A 15,291-nucleotide genomic window follows, 5' to 3' on the forward strand; every position below is an offset into this window, starting at 1 on the left:
AAGATATGGTCATATAAGAATTTACAGGAATATACAGAAATGTACATGTTGAAGGCAGCAGAAAAACTGTGGTCGACATTGTTACAAAATATACAGGCAGTGGCTGGTTTCATAGAAGTTCATTAGGTGGGAGGGATTGTGGAGAAAAACCAGGATTTGTCTTTGGAGCAGAAAGCTGGGAAGGAGGGGTTGTCTCATCGTTGGGGGCATGGAGTTCCACGTTTTTGCAGCTAGGACTGGGAAGCTGGTTCCGCCTGATTTTTGCAGTCTGTATTTGGGAATGCTAAGGCAGTGGGCATAGTTGGCTCTGGTGGGTCTAGATGTGGTCTATTCACAGAATTTGTTGAGACATTTGTGTGTGATCATGAGAGTTCTGAAAGTGATTGTCTTTTATGGGAAGCCATTTGGCAGTTTGTCTGGCTTGGGATATGTTGTCATAGCGTGGAATGTTGAGGGCTGCTCTAAGAGCAATATTTTGCCGGATTTGGAGTTTGTGGATATTTTTCTTACGGGTACCTAGATAGAGGGAGTTACAGTAGTCCAGCTTTGATAGTATCAGTGCTCTCACTAGTATGATACAACTTTGTGATAAGAAACGTCTACAGGCAGTTATTAGTTTAGTGGTCTAGGCCGAAGAGGAGGCGGTGGCATTAACCTGTCTTGAGAGTGACAGGGTGGAGTCGAGGTAGACCCCTAACGTGTTGGTGTTTTTGGAGACCTCAATGACGTTTCCGTCTATATTGAATGAGTTGTATTGTCGGTTGAGTTTATTAAGGCGTTGTTTGGCGCCAATAAGGAGCTCGGTTGCGTCATTGTTTAGACAAAGCCCGTGCTTAGCCATCCAGTCTTGAATTTTGCTATAGATTTCATTAAGGTGGGAGGAGTCATTCTCGTAAGAGCTTGAGCGTGATGAGGATCTGAGTATCATCAGCGCAGTTGGTGTATGGGACTTTCATGTCATCTAGGAGGTCAAATAACATCTTGTTAAAGATGTTATAAGGGGTGGGGGAGACTCAGGAGCTTTGCAGAACTCCACATGAGATGGGCGAAGGGTCTGCTGAGGCAGTATCTGAAAAGTCCCTCATGGATCTTTCAGCTAGGAAGGATTGGATCCATTTGGCTGCGTTGGGTGAGGAGGCTGATGTGGTTAGGTGCGAAGTTAAGATGCTGTGGTCGACTAAGTCAAAGGCTGCGGAGAGATCAAGGAGTAGGAGGAAGGAGGGGTGTCCTTTATCTTTGGCCTCATCTTTTTGGATATTCAGGTCTAGAAGGGCTGTCTCCGTGCCGTGTCTGTCTGAAGCCTGATTGGCGGAGGCCTAAAAGGCTGTGCGTTTCGAGGTGGTTCAGAATTTGAATATATGCTGCTTTATCCAGGATTTTTAGCAGGAATGGGACAGTGGTGATGGGGCGGTAATTTGTGGGAATGCTTGAGTCTAGTGTAGCTTTCTTGATGAGAGTTTTGACCCAGGCATCTTTGCGATTCTTGGGTACAGAGCAGGACGCGAAAGAGGAGTTGATGAGTGTTGTGATGAAGGAGGCAAGTCTTTGACTCCTTCTTTGATAATGGAGGCTGGACAGATGTCTCCTTGACATTTAGAGGGTTTGAGGCCGGCAAATATGGATTCTACCTGCGTAATGGTGACGGGAGAATTCGTAAAGTTCTGTGTGAGGACACGGTTTGTGGGTTTGGTTGGTGTTGGCTGTGCCTTTCGCAGCTAGGAGGATTCCTTTGGTTTCTATTTTGGTCTGGAGTAGAGCTATTTTGTCTAATAGTGCCTTCTGGATGTTGGCACACCAGGTGGCATCTTTGTCACAGGTGGATAGAGGAGGTATGGGTCATTCCAATTCCCTGAGGATGGTGGAAAGTTCTTCGAGTTGGCATTTTGTATTCTACTGTTGAATGTGTCGCTTTTGGTTTTGATGGCTTTTTGTAAGTGGCAGGCGGCTGTCTTGAGGAGAGCTATGTTTTGAGGAGATTTTTTTTTTTAGCCAGTTGGCTTCGGCAGATCTTTTAGATTTCCTCAATGCTTTTAATTCAGGGGTAAGCCATTTGTTCAGGTACTCTGGTCTGCTTTCATATGTGTCCGATAGTCTTTCCTAATAGTTGGTTAGTAGGCACTAAATGCCCCTTTTACCCCCCCCTCACCCCCCTTCTTACCAGCGGTACTTGTCAATTCTGACCTGCGTTCCGGTTCACTTAGCTGTTGGTAAGTGAACCTTGACAGCACCGTAGGATGCTAGCAACTTCACCGCCACTGCCCATTTCCTCGCTCCTTAGTTCCCTGTGTTATGCTGTCTTCCAGGGATGTCACGAGGCTTCCACTACCTGCCCCTGTTGACCCCAGGAAGTTCCCACACAGCTGGTCTGATACATTTCCCTCCTGTCAAGGTCTCTGCCCGCCACGGTAGTCTGGGAGAGTTTGTCCCACTTCCTGTCACTGTCCTTTATTTCTTTGCGTTGCAGTGTCAGCGACTCGCTATGATGAGCTGCTGACTGCTCCCAAACAGCGAGCGGGCTAGCTTCTTTCCGGTTCTCGGTGGGACCATTGTTCTCCTGGGAGTCCGCAGGTTGCCCAGCAATTACTAGTGATGCTCCGTTCCATGCAAGCTGCAAGGGGCTTGGTTGCAGTTCGCTCCGCAAGTCAATCTGGCACTCCTTGGAGTGTTCTTGACACGCTTGACCGAGCCTCCTCCTTCCCCAGCTTTGGCTCGGTATGTTTGATGTGCCTGTCGGACGGAGCTGGAACCCCTTTATCCAGTCCTAGTTTCTGCCAGCACTGGAACAAGTGTTCCTGCCGAAACCGACAATCAAATGTTCAATGACTTGTGTTGCACCTCTTTTTCCCTTTACCTTCTTCGTGTCGCATACAGATTTCTAGTCTCCGTCAATAATTTTGTCTTCTCCATTAATCACTACTACTGTTCTTTTAACTCTGGTTCTTCCTGTGTCTGTTAATTTCACCTTTCGACTGCTTGCCTTCAGTTTCGCTGTCACTACTCCCACTGCCAATACGGCTCCTACTCCTGCTGCCACTACTACTGTTGGAACAACCTAAATTCTCTTTAGGGTTTGTTTTTGTCAGACTAGCTTCCTTTATTCTGCAACCACTAGAATGTTGCGGATGCTTTTCCAGCACCTCCCTGTAGGGCCTCCACGCCGCAGTACCAATGATCGGTGTGACTGGAGATGTTAGTTCAGAATCTGTCAGCTGCTGTGGGCTAGACATGTCCAACGAAAGAAGAGAGGACAGAGATTTCAGGTCATGTCTGTTCTTAAATCCGGTTTAGTGTTGCCTTGGATAAAATTATGGAGGTAACCTTGGGTTCCTCACAGTTAGTACTGTCAAGGAGCCAGTGGCGAACCGGACATTTTTCATAGGGGTGGCAACACTGGAAATCTTGTGGTGGCATACCAAAACAAACACACATAACTGAATGGACCAGTTGGTGGGCCAGCATTTTATAAGGGTGGCTGTGGTCATCCCTTTGTTGCTCCCCTGCAAGGAGCACTACAATGAAGGCTAGTGGTATGACTAGGCAGAATCTCACGAAAGACCAACCAGTGAACACTTCCTAGATGCTAAGTGCTCACAAAGTTGTACAAAAACCACCAGTGTTGCAAATGTTCTTTGGAACATTTCAATAAGCCTCCTTTTCATTAAACAAACTTGTGGTCATGCTTTAATATCTTCATTTTGAAGCTTGAGGAAAAAGATAAAAAATCCCGTCCATGCGTTTTGGGCAAAGTCTAGGGGAAAAAACCCACACATGGTCAAGCGATCTAGTGATCCTTCTTGGATAAAAGCAAAATGTCAAAGATTCAAAAGATTAAGAGACATGCCTGATAACAATGCATGCAAAGAACGCCCGAGAAAACAAGTACCAAATAAATCTAATTGAACCGAAACGTGTCAAAATAAACCAAGCAGAAACTTAATTTTAAAAAAAGGGGTACCAGAACCACTCTTCTAATGTAAAATGAAGAAAAACCTTCAAGAACAAACAATCCCATTTTCAGACATAATAGCATGGTGCTTTATTGCTAAGATACAATGAGCCAAAGCGTCAGGAAAAACAACAGTTGTAAACAAATTTTGCATGTAGTGAAAAGCAACTACAGGCACAGCGGTGCTATAGTGGATGACACCACCATCCACATCCCACATAAAATTAATTCTGTGTGATGAAGCTTTCATTTTAGCGCATGCAAACGTCATTGTGTGACCTGTACAGCGTTGCAAATGTAAACAAAACTGGACACACTAGCAGCACCATTTTTTAAAAAATAAAAAATAAACAAAGAAATGGAAAGTACGCAAATCAATAAGATTCTAAAAAAATAAACAGGCTGCAGTTAAAAGGAAGGAATATGGTGGTGGGATGAGAGACAATTTGAAGGGGGGGCATGGAACAGGGTAAAAATGTAATATTACTAGGGCTTTACGGGATAGTGAATTTACTATTAGGCTGAATCCTGTATAGATGGTCTAAGTAATCGGCTGGATCCGAATAGTGAACCCACTAGTTTTGGAAGACAACAATACAGGGTCCGGGAAGGGAAGGCGCAAGGCCTGGCGACCTCCCCCAATTGTTGCAGGGGGTGTCAGTGGGCCTTGCTCTTGTAGCCCCCCATATTGTTTAATATTTTAAAACTCTTTGCAACAAAGAGCGCCATGGCTTGCCCCTGTGGATACTGTTGCTGCATCTTTACCTGTTAAGCTGCCAGGGCAAGACCTGGCGAACCCCCCCCGCCCCAAACTCCCACCTCCAAGCAACAATTGTGGAGGTTGCCGGGTCTTGCCCTAACGGCCCCACAGGATTTTTTGTGTGTAAATGAGTGGTGGTTAGGGGGCTGCCATTGCAAGGCCAGACTAAGTACAATTGTGGGGGGGTCTTGCCCTGGTGGCCTCTGCAGCTGTTTTCTTTTTATTGAGTGGGGCAGGGGCACAAGGGAAAAGTCAGGCACCCCACCAGCAACTTGCCAAGTGATCTCCCCCAGCAATAATTGGCCCCAATGCTGCATTTTTTCCAATTTCTTTTTCAGAATAAAACTGCAGCGGGTGCTGCCCGGCCTGTCTCAGCTTTCTATGATTGCCTACCTCTCTCAAACACGGAGGGCAGTAGCTAATCCTCGAAAGTAGACTTCGGCTTCAAGGAACTATTCTTGAATACTTACTCGAAGCTGAAGTCCACTTTCTATGATTAGAACTCTAGTAGAGGACATGCAGAACATGAAGAAATAAATAATTTGTATCAAATGTTCAAAAATGTGTCAATGACCCAATTAATCGCCAATAATAGCATAAAAAGCAGACCAAGTTGCACTTCTCATTCATTCAGCCCTGGATGACCTCATGCTCTTGTTTACATTTTGCCTTTTTTCCCTTTTCAACATTTGATCCACCTCCCCATCTAACTGCCCTTTTGTCTCTGCCACTCTTGAACTTCTGTTGGTACTCCAGCTGCCACACTGCTCGGACACCCTTCTTTCACTCACTGCCTTCAGTCGGTTCTTACACTTTCTCACCTAACCACAATATTTACTCTTTCACACACTCACCTTGCAGAACTACTTTCAATCACTAATTCATGCTTCAAAAGTGTATCCACCATCCTTCCTACTGCTGGTCTCTAGGTCTGCCACCTCCTGACCTAACCTGAACAACCCACATCTTCTGTTTTCTGGGGGCCTCCTTATCTCTCTTGTTATGACCGATTTTCTGAAGTGCTACCAAAGTCATCAAAACCATTCACCTGAGGCATACAAGACTCCACTCTTAGTATAAGTCTGTACCATTTGAGTACATGGTAGCGTAGACCGAGTATCCAGGCTCATTTTAGGAGAGAGGGCTGTAGAATCAGTACAAATGAAATAGTAATACCAATGGTCCAAAGAAACACTGAAGCACTATGTATGTAAAAATAAATGATTTATTTAAATACAGTTTGTCGCAGATAAATCTAGGGCTAAGTTATGTTATGTTACTTGGCATTTGTATAGCGCCTTATGCATCATTGGTATGATCTCAAAGCGCTGGTAGGCTGAACGCCCTTGGAAACTGTAGTTCAAGTCAGTAGGGAGGGTGAGTGTTGTACGGTGCGTGGGTGCACTGGATATGTGTGCAGCTGGTGTAGTTGTTGGATGCGATCTGCTTCCTAGCGATGTGTGGTGCTGAGGAAATCAGTTGGATGTGCTCAGTCTGGTGAGTGGACACCTAGACTGGGTTCTGGCTACGTTGGGCCTGAGGGACGCCTATGCGAACAGCTAGGCTGAATTAACAGGGGTATAGTTGTGTTCTGGTTGAATGATGGTGTATAGTCGAGAGTAGGCGTAGTGGTGTGATATGGTGGTTATTGGTAGAAGCGCCTGAGACCAGGCACGAGCAGGACAGTGGGAACGTACATAGCGGCATACAGATATATAGCGACAGGATGGATACAGGTGTATATATATATGGGATACAGATATATATGGGGATACAGGTAGATAGCATTTATAGGGGATACAGATATATGGCAACATTGTGGAGAACGGGTGTTGCCACCGTCTGCTCCGTCCGTTCCTTTATTTTCTGTGTTCGATCAACTCTGACATTCTGTTTACTTTGTCTATTCGCTCAGTTTACTCCATTCATCGACTCCATTCACTCCAATCATTCCTTCTAATCCATGCGTAACATCCGCACCAACACATATGAAATCACAATATAAAACACACTATACCTGAAGGTACACAGACAAAAGTATAAACGTTATTTGGAATACCTAACAGTAGTTCTTGGGAAGTCAAAACCTTTTCATACACATTCAGTATAGGTCACACCTATTCTTGGGGAGTAAAAACCAATGGTTACTTTCACAATTACATTTAGTAATGCAAAGGCAGTAGACCCTACCAGTTGTACAGTGACTCAGTACAAATCACATAATCAGTCAACCCTGACAACATACTTTTTGTGAATAGTGAAACACTTATTCCAGGTACAGTAAAAACCTAGAACTAATTTTGTGACAGCACACAGTTATACTAGGTGAGTAAAACCTAAGAATGTAATCATTCAATTACAGGTGCCTTTGATCTCAAACACAGACTGAGATGAGCAGTGACTCTGGTAACTTATTTTTGCATGACACACAGCTAACTCAAGGTAAGTAAACCCCATATACGTGTTATATCTCACAAGGAGTCCAGGTTAGTTCTTTCCCAACTATACAAGTGACTGATGCAGGACTTAAAAGGGACAATTGGAACCACAGACCCTGGGTTAGATAGCACAGGGAAAGTAAACCCTAATGTTACACTTTACTGAATGACTCAAACTTATTCTAGGTAGGCAACCATCTAATACAGACTTATTCTGGACAGGCTGGTAGCAAGTCAGGGGACGCAAGACACACTTGGGGTCTTATCCTAACAGGACTAATCTGGTGATACCAACATTTGGACGACGCATTCTGCAGGAATAATCTGGTGAAACCAACACATTACCTTTGGAAGAGGCACAACCTAATCACAGGAGAGTAATATATCTTCACATCTACTTTCTATTAGAATGGCAAAACAGTTTCTAAGGAAGAAACTATGTTAACCATACTTTTAGGAATAGTGCATCACACATCCAAGGTAAGTAAGAACTTTTGTAACTGTTTACTCTTAGTTAGTTACCAACCAACTCTACAAGTAAGTACCATTTAAACACTTTATTTTCTTGTTTAGGCAAAAGTACCAATCCCTTAAGTCTTTTCCTTATTCTTGGAGCATGAGCGTTCTCAGTGGCAGAAGGGCGGTCACTAGGATCTAGTGACCAACAGCAGTGTCAGTATAGGGTCTTAAGTAGCAAAAGTCAGAGTTTGTTAGGAAGACTTGGGCCAACAGGTGAGTACTTTACTTCTGAGAGGTTCCAGGGACTTTGCAGAAGACACTGTAGCAGGGTTCTAGCAGTGGAACTGGGTGCATTGGATGAGAGGCCTCCCTATCACAGAAAACACCCTGCAGCAATACAGAAATCCTAAGAGACTTAAGTTAAGTACATACCTAAGTCAACACATTACCTCAGCATTGCAGACATTTTGCAGGAGGAGGACTTCAGGGTCTGCAGTCCAATACCCAGTCGGTGGATTCTTTGTTGTGGTGACTGAAAACAAGACCTTAGAAGGAACTTTGCAGCATGGATCGATAAAAGGCTCTAGGCAAGGTTTTCCTCGCGGCTGAATGCGGTTCTGCGGATTTGGCGCCTTTTCAAGGAGCACAGAAGAAACCAGAAAATCGCAGTTGAATTCTCGTCATTACAAAGATCCAGCACTCTGTTGGGATTTTTCAGCCTCAATTAGTATCTGTGGAGATCCACCAGGATGCCCACGAAGTTTCAGCGAGATTCAGGAATTTGGAAGACTGTGCACCGAGGACCCAGGTCAGGAAGATTTACCAGTTCTGTGAAAATCCTACCTAACACCCCTACCCTAAACCTGACCCAGACGCCCTTTGTCTTAATCCTCTCTCCTCTCCTCGCCTATAGAGACAAGATTCACCTGTTGATGACCAAATGGCATTTAATGCAATCCTCAAAAGGGCTGCAGAACACTTCCAGATTGCCACGCAGGAAGGGGCACAAGATACTGACTACATCCTGAAGGAGAAACTACCCGCAAGCCAGTCTATAACCCTGTTGAGTTCCATCATAAAGCGCATTGCACCTTCTTTGCTAACCCCTTCACTGAAAAGGGCCGTCAACCCTTGGGTCGAAAATCTATTCCGCCCCTCCCCTTCGGACCTGTTAAACATCCAGCAGCATGCCACTCCAGATTCCCTTGTAGTTACTACTACCAGGACGAGGGCCGGGGTGCCATTGTCCACTTCAGAAGAGCCCCCGACAAAGACTGTAAAAAGCTGTACGCCCTTGGCAAACGCTTCACCACTTTAGCAGCATAGTCCACGAGGTTTGCTAATAACACTACACTTCTTGCAAGCTATAGTGATGTTCAATGGAATTTACTTTAGAAGCGTCTCCAGTAAGTCCCAGAACCGGTACAATCATGCCTGCTGGCAGTTGTCTCGAAGGGAAACGGGTCACCCATAAGATCCTAAAGAACACGCTGGATGCAACTGAAACGGTCGGGCGGATCCTGGTTCAGGCTATTCTTCTTAAGACACGCTTGGCTCAAGAACACAGCCTGCGGTAAAGGTGCACCAAATTAATACAAGTTATCACTGCCACCAGCCATTGAAGGTAAGCTTGTTCCTGTAACACAATTGTTACAGTTAATGTGAAGGGGGATACATTGCATCTCCCCAGCACTCCACATAAGGTAGGGTGTTCTGGCTTCACAGAATAAAATGTAAAAGTGATCCAAAGATCCTTGCTACCTTTGGGAACTGTAGTTCTCTCAAGGTTTGCAAAAAAGTTAAAAGGGGAGCCCCTAGGGCAACCAAGCAACAGGCCCTTATTGCCAATAATTTGTTAAAGAGGATAACTTTAAAAAGACTCTATGGAGAGTCAAAAAATGACACCCATAAAGAATTAAAGACTGTGTGTGGAAAAAGGTTCCCACTCTGAGGTATTGAGGAAAAATATCCCACTAGTAAAGCAGGTCAGGAAGATTTACCTGTTCTGTGAATATCTTACCTAGCCCCTCTCCCTATCCCCTGATTGGCAGCCTCTCTCTATCCAATTGTGCTCTGCCCCTACCAACCCCCCACTCCTACCCGAAGTGTTACAGACCAGGAAGCTTTTAAATGGTGGGTTATGCCCCGCCCCTTTTCTCTGAGCAGGACCAGAGTGAGGCAGCAGTGGCATCCAGTGTTGTATCTAGTCCACGTTCATGTTAGACGGCCTCCGGCTGCCTCCCCTCTAAGATAGGTGTAGTTTCTCTAGGGGTTTCTTCCCCTTGATTAAGTCTCTGGTGGTATAGGGTCCCTGTTAGGGACTCTCCTTCGGGCGTCCCGGGACTAGAGTGCAATGCGCGGCTGGCTGCTATGCTGTGTAGGGACTTGTGCTCCGGTCTCACAACGGGACATGGTAGCTGCAGGTATTCCCTTGCTTCATAATGCAGAATATATTCAAGAACCTTAAAACAAGTTTGTGCTATGAATAGAAGTCTTATTGAAATGCTCTAAAGGACATTTGCAACATTCATCGTTTTATACAACTTTGTGAGCGCTCTGTTCCTTTGTGGTTGTTTTGTCAAATAATGCAATTTTCACATTGCTTCGCTGCCAATAAGCTGTGCCCGTAGTTCTTCTCCCTTGAGAGCACTGCTAGAATTATGCCTTGTTCCTCCTGATTTGCAAATCGTATTCCCCTTTTGTAATGCCTTGGCAAGCGAAGAACTCTGGTCTGGAGGATTGCCCAGAGCAATACCAGAGCGTAAGATTTATTTGCAACCGTGGACGGGCGCTCAGCCATCAGGAGTCTGGAACAGTGGGCTAGAATACACACACTCCTCCCACTGTCCCAGCCACCCGAGGCCCTTCCCCGTGTGGCGCTTATTTTTCTTTACTTTTTTGTTATCATTGCAGGGAGGCATCAGGGAGCATCTCCCTGTTGCCGCCCCACCCCCTCCACTTACCCGCGGGACCGATGCCCCTCCTGTCGGGCCGCCATAGACATGGAAAAGAGACTTTGTCCTTTTTCATATGGTGACTGGTATTTTGTTTTCCATTTATTTCATTAGCAGCGCAGATCTCTCAATGAAAAAAGTTGAATGCCATGCGCCCCCTCCTTCTATCCTCCCCTCCCCCCCCCCCCCCGCATAAATCTTGGGGTGCGAATGGCTTTCATACCCTGGCAGGAGGGCGGACAAGGTCTTTAACAGCAAACGGCTTGAGCTGAGGCTCTCGCTTTGCTTGGGCCTGCCTTAGCTTGGGCTGGCGGGCATTAAAGGCTATGCCTGCCCTCCTGGCAGGGCATGAAAGCCATATTCTGAACCTTTCGGCCTCTTTTGATAATGGATTTGTAACTTATCTAGTTTGAGATGATTGAGCGTCATCCTCGAAGAAAGAATGCTACTATAGGGCATTTGTTGTAGCAAGAGCATCTCAACCACGTTGCCGGGCACTTAAAACCTAGTGGTATCTGGAAGTCACCCTTTGAGCTGGATTATTAACAGCAAAATGCGATTATTTTTTTTTTTGCAGTTGGGTTTGAGAGATCGAAGTTGCTTTACACATTCACAGATTGAAGCCCATTGGTATAAAGTGATTTGTCGACAATCGGGCCATTATTTTATGTTTTTTAAGCCTGGCCTTCACATTCAAAGGCTGGCAGATTAAATACTTGGTCACATTGCCACTGCACAAAGTGGATGGATTCTGTTTTTGATGCATGCTTGATCTTTGTGCTTGTTATAACTTGTTTATAAAGGTTTGGAATAGATTTCTCTGGCTCACTGTAGTGTGCAAACCACTTCTTGCAACCTTTAGAACACTAGATTTTCAGTAATGTAATGCCCGACTCACCTTGCCTCCTACATAGCATAGGTTCTGGAAACCAGAGTGGCCCGTGGACCTTTTTGTTTCCCCTCTGTTTGTTTTGTTTGTTTGTTTTATTATTTATATTGCGCACCAGACCCAGGGGTATTCGGGCGCGAAAGCATAAAGAGGGTTGTTAAGCTTAAGTTACATAATGGACATGAAAAATACAGCTAAGGTTACAATGCTGTATGCATGAAACGGGCAGTAGGTATATACAATAAGTAACAGGAATAAGCGTGAAGCACATAAATATAGCACAAGCAGTGAGGTCTCGTATATACAATAGATCCTAGGAAGGATGCAGGTCAGATAGGGTCAGACGTCATGTTCCTTTAGCCAGTGAATGAGACTAGATCTAAATTGTAGGTAGGGTAGGTCTTCCCTTAAAGCAGGGGGAAGGGAGTTCCAATATTGTGCTGCTTTAACAGGGAAACTACTCCCGCCGGATTTAGTGAGCTTAAATCTAGGTACTAGTAAGAGGTTAGAGTTAGCTTTTCTTAGGGGGCGAGAGGCTGTTTGTCTGAATCTGTCTGTGAGGTATTGTGGGGCTGCGTGGTTAAGGCATTTGTGTCAGAGATGCAGTTTTAAGGAGGATTTTATCTTTTGTGGAGAGCCAATTGACGGATCGCCTAAAATCAGATAAATGGGCATTTTTGGGGAGACTTAGGGCAGCTCTCAGGGCATTGTTTTGAAGAGTCTGAATTTTGGATGTAATGTATTTGTTGCTGCCTATATACAAAGCATTACAATAATCCAATTTGGATAAGATTAGTGCTCTCGCTAAAGTGATGCAGTTGTCGGGTGAAAGGAAGAGCGTGGCTGCTCTTATTAGCTTGCAAGTGTAGGATGTGGCTGAGGCCATAGCATTTACTTGTTTACCAAAGGTGAGCGTGGAGTCTATGTAGAAGCCAAGAGTTTTAACTACATTGGTCACAGTAATGTTGTTGTTGTCGATTATGAGGGAGGCGCAGTTGGGACCTAGTTTTTTAATGTTGGATGGTGTACCTAGAATGAGGAGTTCTGTTTTGTCATCATTCAGGCATAGACCGTGAGAGGCCATCCATGCCTGGATGATGAGGTAAACTCTGTTCACAAAGGCCAAATCCTTGTCATAATCTCCTGTCAACGGGATGAGGATCTGTGTATCATCGGCATAATTTGTGTAGGTGATACCTAGACCATCTAGATCATTGAAAAGGGGCTTTGTGAAGATGTTGTACAGAGTGGGCGATACGCAGGAGCCTTGGGGTACACCGCATGATAATGGCGCGGGGTCCGCGGCTGCTAGGGGAGAGAATTCTTGCATTGTCCTGTTATCAAGGAAGGACTGGATCGAAGCGACTGCCTCCTGAGAGAAGCAGGCCGCAGAGACCAGATGGTTGCAGAGTATTGAGTGGTCCACCAGATCGAACGCGGCTGAAAGGTCGAGGAGTAGTAGGAGTGCCGTCTTACCTTTTGTCTATTATGTGTCTATTTGTGCCTTGAGGTCTAAGAGTGCAGTTTCAGTACCATGCTGAGGTCTGAAACCAGACTGACTAACACCTAGGAGGTGGTTTTGTTCCAGATGGTGCTGAATTTGTATGTATGCTACTTTTATCCAAGATTTTAAGTAGGAATGTCACTGTGGTTATGGGGCGGTAATTAGTTGGGATAGAGGGGTCGGGGGTTTGTTTTTTGAGGAGGGGGGAGGACCCAGGAATGTTTCGGGTCACTAGGTATTGTGCCTGATGTGAATGAAGCGTTTAAACGTTTTGTGATGAAAGGGGAGAGTTCAAGGGCAGCGTCTTTTATAATTTGGGCTGGACATGGGTCGCCTTGACAATTGGAAGGTTTGAGGGTGAGGATAACTTTCTCAACTACTTTGGTAGATACTTTGCGAAAGTGGAAGCTAGGGGTTAGTGATATGGGAGTAGTTAAGGTAGATTGCGGTAATGGTAATAGATTTGTGGCAGCCTTAGAGGTGGTACCATTGATATCAGTCTTGGAAGCAGTAATGGTATCTTTTTTTTTGTTATTCTTCACCTGGAGCGTTGGTATCTTACTGGCGAAGGCATTTTGTACACTCGTGCACCAATTCTTATCCTTAAGACAGGAGTCAGGAGCTTGAAGGGGGATTCTACCTCTTTAAGGATGGTGAACAATTCTTTGGTATTTGATTTGGCTTGGGAAATTCGGGAGTTGTAGGATGTTTGTTTAGCTAAAATAATGTAGAGGGTGGCTAGTTTATTCAAGTTATTTTTGTTGAGGTCTGACTGGTCTGATCTCCAGATGTTTTCGCTTAGATGTTTCTCTTGTCCGATAGCTTTCAGATGAGGCTTAAACCAGGTGTTTAAGTGTTGGCTGGGTTTGCTCTTTCTGATCTTCAGTGGTGCAATGACGTCTAAAGATGTCAGCATCACTTCGTTGTACATTTCTACCATGGTGGCTGGGTCAGTCTGGTCTGAGATAGTTTAGTGTGGGCAATCTAGTGCTTGGATTGAGGTGCAGTATTTCCAGACTGTAAAACAGAGCTGTCCTTTTTGTGCAGCATATGTTAAGCACACAGCACATGATTTCCCCTCCTCCTTGCTGCCACAGCTCTGGATCAGAGAGGCAGACTTGTGCTGCTTCAGATGACCCGCAAAGCAAAGACTGTTCCACTTTACACTCTTGATGAATGCTGCCGTATAAACTCTAATGTAAATTCTACGTCAACGATTAAACAGGAAAATGTAACATTTAAGATGCTTTCGTTATTCAACAGCGGAATGTAGCTTGTTTGCATCCTAATTGCATGTTCTTTTAGTGGTCAAGGGTAGTTTACAGTAGGTATAATGTTGTGGAAAATGTTGATGTGTGCAATTCCTCTTCAAACATAAGTCTGATTTTGCTTAATAGAATCCAGTATACACATGACACTTGGAGGGCTACCATGAACATTGCTGATAACCTTTGTTGCAATATTCGTGGGGTGGTGCAATATTTGTAGGGACAATTTGCTCTTGCATTTCCTATGCTGCAAGATGCTGCACAATAATTTTATATTTCTTTTATGTTCTTGTCTCTTAGCAACAACTTGAAGAAGAAGCTGCTAAACCTCTGGAGCCAGAGAAGCCTGTTTCCCCCCCACCCGTGGAACAGAAACACCGCAGTGTTGTCCAGATTATTTATGATGAAAACCGGGTAGGCCTGCCTTGGTGATTACTTTAGTGTTATTCCAGGCTGCATGGGGTGTACAGCTCAGAGTACCGTCAGACTTTGTATTCACTTGCTTTGTTGCTTAACATCGCATTGAATTTAAAATAACTCTTATTTTGGTCGGCATCTTACAGGTTTGATACATTTAGGTATCTCCTTGCAGTCTTGATGTAAAAAAAATGTCTGATGTTTGTTAAGTTGCTTAGAATCACATGCTGTGCATAGTCCGACATCCAGTGGTCACTGCGGAGTATTCCATTTTGTTTTACGTAGTCGAAAAGGGGACGTCGACAAGGCGTGTCTGTAATACTATCCCTATAATGACGTGCAGTGTACCCACAATCCCTCACGCGTCGAGGTCCCTCAGATTGTTTTTTCCATCCAGATATTATTCATTTCTTCACCCCTCCGTCGTCGTAGCTGCGAAGCTGTTCACCGCCGATCAAGATCTCCGACGGCGGTGCCTTCGACGGAAGAGGTTGTTTGCCGAACACGTGGCCTGGCCTCGACGGCCAAATAAAGTAGGGAGAGTGGGGTCGTGGGACATTGTTTCTCTTTGAGAATGCCTTTCCCTTTTCCCTCGGGGTTGTTGTCACATGCGATCTGTTCCTCAGCTATGGAGAAGACACCCTTTAGGTTTTGCC

The 15,291-nt window shown here is 44.9% G+C and overlaps 1 protein-coding gene across 7 annotated transcripts in view; it reads left to right on the top strand.

Moving 5' to 3' along the window:
• The window catches only part of NCOR1 (nuclear receptor corepressor 1), a 2,268,409-nt gene that overhangs the window by 232,997 nt on the left and 2,020,121 nt on the right, over positions 1–15,291 (top strand). For all 7 annotated transcript variants that reach the window (XM_069615218.1, XM_069615220.1, XM_069615222.1 and 4 more), the window contains exon 6: positions 14,519–14,632. In XM_069615218.1, coding sequence (XP_069471319.1) covers positions 14,519–14,632 — 114 coding nt within the window. The remainder of the gene's footprint in view (positions 1–14,518; positions 14,633–15,291) is intronic.

The sequence above is a fragment of the Ambystoma mexicanum genome, chromosome 9 (genome assembly GCF_040938575.1).
Source record: "Ambystoma mexicanum isolate Mex_15411 chromosome 9, UKY_AmexF1_1, whole genome shotgun sequence".
Taxonomy (NCBI): Eukaryota; Metazoa; Chordata; class Amphibia; order Caudata; family Ambystomatidae; genus Ambystoma; species Ambystoma mexicanum.